General features: G+C 37.9%; 1 protein-coding gene across 1 annotated transcript in view; it reads right to left on the bottom strand.

The window, feature by feature from the left end:
* Positions 1–8,554, bottom strand: part of LOC107101446 (protein FAM107B-like) — a 22,954-nt gene that overhangs the window by 8,991 nt on the left and 5,409 nt on the right. Inside the window, exon 2 of the mRNA XM_015400379.1 lies at positions 3,547–3,613. Within this exon, the coding sequence (XP_015255865.1) occupies positions 3,547–3,613 (67 nt within the window). The remainder of the gene's footprint in view (positions 1–3,546; positions 3,614–8,554) is intronic.

Raw genomic sequence — 8,554 nt, 5'->3', positions numbered from 1 at the left:
ATGAAGAGAGCACATCCAGCCAGTCACTTTCAGAGAAACAGGAATACACTGGAAAACCGGCCAATCTCCAGCATCTATAAACAAAGGTGTTGATGGCAGCAGCACAACTGATATTTCTCTCCAGGATGGAGAAACAGCCAAACAGGAAAAGATGACACAAAGCTAGTATGAGAAAAAGCAGAGATAGCTCTCTGTTGGGCTCATGTGTATGACTTTGACAGATGAACTGTTGAAAAAACTAAATCATGCCACAGACTCTGCATCACACTGACAACACCAAACCAAAAACACTCCATATTTGCACCATATATAATTAATCCAGGCTTCTCAGCCTTGCAAGGAGGTCCTGGTTTCGATTCTCGGCCCAGGGTCTTTCTGCATGGAGTTTACATGTTCTCCCTGAGCATGCTTGGGTTCTCTCCGGGTACTCCGGCTTCCTCCCACAGTCCAAAAACATGACTGTTAGGTTGAATGGTTTCTCTGGATTGTCCTTGGGTGTGAATGGTTGTTTGTCTCTGTGTGTCTCTTTGTTGCCCTGCGATGGTCTGGCGACCTGTCCAGGGTGTACCCCGCCTCTGACCCGTAGACAGCTGGAGATGGGCACCAGCACCCCTCATGACCCCATTTGGAATAAGCGTGACAGAAAATAAATGGATATTTCTAATGCTCTGAACTTCCATATCAATGCATTTTTTGCACCATGTGTTGTTTCTCCCCCACTTTGTACAGAGCTGTACAAAATGAGATTTCGTTTTGTGTAAACTCAGAGTATACAAAATAACAATAAGAGTTGTCTAAGCCTAAGATTAACCCATTTATTTAATTTCTGCTAGAAGGTGAACCTCTACTTTACTCTCAGGTATTATAATATGATTAATCTGAATTAAACTTCACATAAATAGTTAAAAGCTTCCTTGATTCTATTAAAGGGAAGAATCCTGTTATTATAATATTACCACTGCCATTCTTCAGAGTGGAGATCCTGTGTTCAGGGTGATGTGTAGCTTTAGTTTTGTTCCACATTTAGGTCACAAAGACATGCTTTGGTCTCCTATTTACAGAGCCTCTCCTTCCTCATATGAACATTGTCTCCCAGTGTTTTGTTAAAAAGTTTATCACTCTTGAGAGGAGATCTAGGCACTGCAGAACCACACAGTAATACTACACCTGTTAGAAAAGCAGGAAACAACACACTGACCAAACCAATCACAGTAGGAATCACAGTAGGAGTGGGATCCAACCTCACACATTGGGAACGACCCATATTTAAAACTATTTGTTTTCATCCTATTTCCTTTTTTATTATCTCTATCCCATTTTGTGTATAAACTGACTCCAGTATCTTCTAAAAACATTTTAATTTCGTTGACTCCTGTTGCCACTCTCCTTTATTTAACACATGTATAAATAATAATCCATGACATAGGATTGAAAAAATTAAATTACCTCATTTATTTTCGACCACATTTACTATTTCAAACAAAATATGTTTTGTGTTTGAATTCCAAACAGGAGACCTTTGGTGAATGTATTCCCCCTCCATCCCCTGTCCTGTTTTGTACTAACAATGAAAGGCATAAATGCCATAAAACTTAATGAAAGTATTTTTTTTTTCAACTGCAAAAAAGTCAATAAACACCCTAATGCATCTAAAAATTATTAAAATGAATTAATAAAAAATTAAAATAATATTAAAATTTCAAACATCTCATTGGCTTTAAACAAATGCTTAATGTTTACAAGGTTTTAATAGTCAAAGGGTGAACACTGGAGTACATATATATTTTTAGATATTATCTGACTAGATTATTAGATTATAGCTGCAATCTCCACTAATTGGTTAGAGGCATACTGCAAACATACCCTTGGAGTTTCTTAAATTAACCCAGACAGCAGGTGACATGAACAAAAGTACAATTTAAAAAATAAATGTAACAGTGTTTAAGAGAGGAGAGGATCTAAAAATATACACCAGTATATACAAGAACATATGTGGAGGGGCATAGATAGAGCAAAAGCGGGAAAAGAAAATCTAGATAAATTCATTTTAAGTTTTTAGAGATGTCAAAGATTTTTTTCTCCAGTTTTGTATGTATTCAATGCTTTAATAGGGTTAAAACTGTTTATAACTGTTTAAAAAAAATTGTGACTTTTTAAACATTTGTATCAATGAATGAGATATTTAACCGTTGTAAATACCAAATTTAAAGAGTTTGAAAAAATATAGCTCTAGACTATATTGTGTAGTAGTCCGTTATTTTTTATTTAGAAGATAGAGACAGGTAAAACTGGTTATCAATTGTTTCCTTTGTAGTTTAACTAAAATGTTTTACCTGAAATTTCAATAAATGCTAAGTTGCTACTGAGGATTATTGTTCCTAAATATTGTTTTGCATACCGAATCTCCATCTATAGATAATCATTCAATAGAATAGGCTTTTGTAACAGAATATCTAATAAGTTATAAATTCATTATCAAGTATACGATCCAATTTCTGTTTAGTTTTGGAAGGTGATTAATTTCATGTAGCAGAGTATTCTTGATTAAGTGGATAAAGATCTGGTTTTGCTTTTTTTTAATGTGGTTATTCAGTAAATTCAAGTTCTAAAGATCACTACTAGCATCTATTAAATCTTAACAAAAACTATTCCCTAACTGCACCAGTTATTCTAACTTTATTTATTTTAAAGTACGTTAAAAACAGCACTGGTCAAAGTTTACCAATCCCTATTAAAAATTAACTTTGTTAATTTTATTTTATTATCAATCAACTTCAATAAACAGAATGATCTGTTTATTGAAGTTTAATAATTTGATGTAATTATTGTGTTTTTCAAAAGCACAGTGCGCAATTTTGCTCAATGCCTGAAATGCAGAAGTGATGAGACTCAGCAGACATGTGGATCAAGGGTGCAGATGTGGTGGGGCGAAAGACCAACTACCTACCTGTACTCATCAACAGGAACATGTAATTGGAGTACAAATGGGTGGAAGTACGAATATTGGGACTGGACCTATGATGCTAACCAGGCAATCAAGGCTATATGGGCTTCCATTGTAGCCTTAATATGGCATGTTTTTTTTTAGCAATACTTCATAGGTACACAAATTTTAAATAATGTAAATGTCTTACAAAAACATTCACAAAAACCTAAACATTTTATATTTTCATCAATTCATTATATTTCTTAACTGGTGTCTTAAACAAAAAAAACAAAAAAAGAGCATAAGCCACAACATGTAAACGTAAAAGGAACCAAACACCGTAGGGACCATTGCTGTCCAATAGTTTAGCTTTACAACTACATTTTCAACTAACACAGTAATACATTAACAGGTCAAGGTTCTTGTTCTGAATGGGTAAAAAAAAATCACCGGAGTTTAGACCTGGAAAATTCCTTTTTTTGGTTTATTGTTCCTCAGCTCTGATTATTTTCCCAGTAGAACCTCTTAGAAAAGTTCAGTTACAAGTTCCAAAATGGGCCTGGAAATTATCTTAGAGCTGAAAACAATTACAGGATGGTAGCCTAAGAGGGACAACCTACCTCTACCATTTGGCTGCTTCATACATTGCTGTCTGGGCAGAGGCTCATGGCCGATGCTGTACGACTTCTGGAGGAGAGAAGAAAAAAAAGTGATATTTGACATTAGATAAAACTTGGAATAAAACAAGAAACATTACAGAGTCTGCTGAAGTCCAGATGGATCAGGAAAATCGGAGAGTCTAATAATGTCAAGATCAACTAGAGACCATCAGAGAGTCAGTGAAGAACAAGAGTCTGTAAAGGCTCATATGAACAGAGGACCATTGAAGTCCATATTGACTTAGACAACTTTTATTGTCATTTTGTATGCACAGAATGTAAACAAAACAAAACTGCGTTTTGTACAGCTTTCATGACATTAAAGTGCAGCAGGGATCAAATGCAAACAGCGTAGGAGAAAAAAACATGGTGCAAAAAAAACGCATTGATATGAAAGTTTAGAGCATTAAATATATGGAGCAATTATACAGTGTTTTGATTTGGTGTTTTCAGTGTAATGCTGTTAAGGTTCATATGAACAAAGGACCATTTTGGGGTCTGTTGAAATACAGACAACCAGACACTGTCAGACAGTCTGTTTAAGTCCAGATGGACCAGGAACTTTTAAAGATTCTATCAAGGTCTTTATGAACCAGGAGCAGTCAGAAAATCTGATAAAGTATCAAGTATCAAGTAGTATCAAGGTGCTACTTTATTGTATATCTTATACCATGTCCATTGGTTGTGCTGTTTTCTTTTTACATCTCTTTGCAGGCGATGAAGCAGACTGAAGATGTTTTATCATTATCTCCCTTTTATCTCCTCTTTCTTTAATCTTTTCTAATTTCTTTTTCCTTTCCTGTTCTACTTACATTGCAGTGTCCATATAATCTGTAAAACTGTAAAAACAAAAATGAGGGCAGGGGCTGGGGAGTGTAGGGTGTTCTATTATTGATGACACAAATTTATATACACTTTACAAAATTTTGACTACTTGTGGCTGGTGCACTTGTTCCTCCTCTAATGTACAAAATGTGAAAAACAATAAAAAATTGATCACAAAAAAAATATATATCTGTAAAACTCCCTGCATAATTATAATAAAGCTATTTATATGCATAAATGAAACGGAACAGTATGGCGATAGCCATACTGCTCCACTTGTGAAAGTCAAATCTGTTGTGCTCTCTTTTTGGTATCAAGACAATTATTCTTATTGCCACATTGCCAGACAGGACACTGTTATAAAAAAAAAAGAAAAAGAAAAAAGTCCAAGCGAATGGGAAATATTGGAGTCTGAGTCTGTTCAAATCCAGACTGAACCACGAACCATCCAGCTGTCCCTCGAAGTCCATATGATCTATCAGAGAGTCTGTTGTAATCAAGATTGGACCAGGAACCATGTGCTGAGGCCCAGATTAACCGGGTCATTTCAGATAATCTGGATGGTTCAGAACTATTTCACAACTGAATTTTTAAAAAATAGTCACTATAAAATAAAAACTACTTAACATCCCCTAACATCAGCCGACTGGGTCAGCTGCTCTGTGAGTTCTGTTTGATGGAATCTGATCTCCATATTGGATGTTTAAGATGTTCAACACTGTTGAAATCCAGATTGTTTACTGCCACATCATCACCCCCTCTGATGCCTTAGTTTTAATCCAGATGGAAGGAGAAAAACCCCACCTGGAGACCCCTGTGATGGCAGTGAGAGCCATCACACCTTAGCTGATCTACGTAGCCCCACTGGGACCTCCAGGAGGCTTTTCTGTGTTACCTTATCAGAGCTGCAGCAGGGACAGGCAGGAGTGGAAAACAAGCACGCTGTGATCAGCTGTGAATGGTCTTATTGTTATGTGAGAATGGAAACAGAACCCAGTAATATGATAATGTCAGGTCTGTGCTCTGATGGGGCTGGATTAGACCGGCCACAGTACCAAAGATGTCAGATATTAGACCCAGGTTCTGAGGTACCCTCCGAGGTCCAAAAAACTGTAGAACCTTTATTACTCCATGGGTTATTTAATTCATGTATTACCTTTTTTTTCTTTCTTTGCATTTTGAAAAGAACCAGACTTCTTCAATCCCTGTCCTGCACCTTTTAGATGTGTCCCTGCTAAAAACACTTGAGTCAATTAATCAGGTCATTCCCAAGACTCTGAAGAACTTCACTGCATACTAAGGAGGTAATTCGACACTTTGATTTAGGTGTGGAAGCAGAAACACATTTAAAATGTGCAGGACATTGAACTCCAAGGGCCAGATTAAGGAAGCCTGGAGTAAACCTTGATCAGAATAGTTGACGCATCTGGGGACATTATGGGATTCTAGTTGCAGCAGTGATAAACCTGGTCCTGTTTGGATGTGTTGAAAGCTTAAAGGAGTCTCAGAAAGTTGGACTTTACCTCCAGACCCCATCAGATGTAGTGTAAACCAAAACAATGTTATTTTATAGGCAACTGTTCAGTGACATCATACTGTAATTTGAAATGCTAACATTATCATCCTGCAGGCAGGAAGCAGGCCCAACTCCTGATCTGCAGGGTGCCAACACAGTTCAATTAATGACTGTATTATCCTTAGAGTTTTGCAACAAAAAAAAAAAACAATTGATCTAAGAATAGAAGTTGACATTGCAAAAGCAAGGTATCCTTTACTGCTTGTAAATATCTACCCTGATGTTGTTCTATGTTTTTATTGCTCTAAATATTAGCCTGACCATTTTATCAGTTTGATTTCTTTTTTGCAGTGACAGTTTACATTAAAGATTTTTTCAGAATATCCACCATAATCTTGGAATCTGATGATGGTTCTGACTCTATGAAATATCTGAGCCCTTTGGGTAAATATCTCCACATGTCCAGTTGGACCGGTCACTCGAGTCTGTCTCCATCCACTAGAGGACTTACAGGTTTCTGACCGATCAGAGCTTTGACTGCAGAGAGACTAAATGGTTTTGTAAAAATGAAGGTAACTGAAAGTTTTGCTTAAACTGACACCAGAAATTCCTGACAGTGACAGTTTGATGTTTGTGACAAAAACAGGTCCATAAAGAGGAAGTTTTGGTACCAAAGTCAGTGTAACAGAGGGGGAGGGGGAACGGCTGCTGCAGCCTGAAGAAAATGCTCCTAGCAACCAACAAAGGTCCATTCATACGGATGGGGACCGGGGGGGTGGGGGCAGAACCCTCAGACACCTTCTGACCCACGATCCTAACCAGAACTTTATGTAGTAAGACATATTGATTTGTAGCTTCTTTGTTTTTAGATGTTTTCTTACATGAGAACCATTAAACAAATGTTCTCCAGCACAGAAGGAAGGTGACCACTTCTAACTCAGGAACATCTCATCTGCTCAGCAGTTGAAGCCACAAGATCAGACAACTTTAAAGTGGATGGTTCTGTGTCTGATCCATTTAGATCCATTATAAACATGATGGTTCTTTTCAGCCCCAATGTAAACTGAAGCTGCAGAGTTTCTAAACCTGTTTATCTCTGTAGAAGCAGGAAGCCTGACCCCTGCTGGACATTTGGCTGCTTTACATCTCACAGCAGCAACGACAGTACCATCCCTAAATGGGACAATCTGGACTCTGCATTTATTTCTTCAGAAACAGAATTTTGACACCTATTTAAATAATTCCTTCATAATCACAAAAACCACCTTAAAATATCCTCCCTAATGAATCTTTGACAAACAGTTTTCAATCCAAACTGGTGTAAGATGTAACATTAGACTGTCACAGAACTGTCTCAGATCACAGTCTCATTGGGTCGGATCAGTTCCTGTTAGTCCCAAACCTGACTTTTTCTCTCTCAGAGTGAATAAGGAAACCTCCTTGGCTGTTTCTGTATTTTTAGCTGTAGGATTTTCTCAGCTCGTTCTAATCTGCTGCTGATCGTCACACAGACCAGACGTTTCCAGGCAGGCGTGTTCCAGTGACCTATGTTTTGCTGATCCTGGATCAGATCCCTTCTTCTTCAAGTTATGTAAGCTCAGCTGAAGATATTCTGGCCCGGTGCTCCACTAATGAACTACTATCAGAGAGAAGGATCTGAGCTTTGATTGGTGGACAAAGAGGCCCCTCTCGGAACCTCTCTTTGTTCTGAACTGGTGTTGGTTGGTTCAGGTGTCCAGTGATTTACACATTTATTAGACAGCCAGCTTAACTGGAACCAGGAAGATCACAGTAACACAGTTCAGAAAACATTTCCTGGGGTTAACCAATGAGCCACCACTCCTTTGTACATCATCTGTAGATACCTGTATACACAATCTGTAGCTTCTTGTATGTACCTGTAGTATACAACGGCTGTAGCTATGAGTACATACGACCTATAGCTATCAGTATACACTACATGTAGGTATCACCACCCATCACCTGTAGCTTTTACATCAACAGTGTTTGTATACACCACCTGCAGCTATCAGTATACATCCTTTGTAGCTGACCGTATACACTGCCTGTAGCTATTGGTGTACACCACATGTAGCTTATAGATTACATAATGCTAGTATACATCACCTTGGACCTATACACCACCTGTAGCTATGAGTATACACCACCTGTAGCTATCAGTATGCACCATCTGTAGCTATCAGTATACACAACCTGTAGCTATCAGTATACACCACATGTAGCCGTCAGTATATATCACATGAAGATATCAGTATACACCACCTGTAGCTATCAGTATGCACCACCTGTAGCTATCAGTATGCACCACCTATAGCTATCAGTATACACAACCTGTAGCTATCAGTATACACCACCTGTCGCTGTCAGTATGCACCACCTATAGCTATCAGTATACACAACCTGTAGCTATCAGTATTCACCACATGTAGCTATCAGTAAACACCATCTGTAGCTATCAGTATACACCACCTGTAGCTATCAGTATATATCACATGAAGATATCAGTATACACCACATGTAGCTATCAGTATACACAACCTGTAGCTATCAGTATTCACCACATGTAGCTATCAGTAAACACCATCTGTAGCTATCAGTATACACCAC

Source organism: Cyprinodon variegatus, unplaced genomic scaffold (genome assembly GCF_000732505.1).
Source record: "Cyprinodon variegatus isolate N-32 unplaced genomic scaffold, C_variegatus-1.0 Scaffold31, whole genome shotgun sequence".
Classification (NCBI taxonomy): domain Eukaryota; kingdom Metazoa; phylum Chordata; class Actinopteri; order Cyprinodontiformes; family Cyprinodontidae; genus Cyprinodon; species Cyprinodon variegatus.
This window is presented reverse-complemented; position numbering and strand designations above follow the sequence as displayed.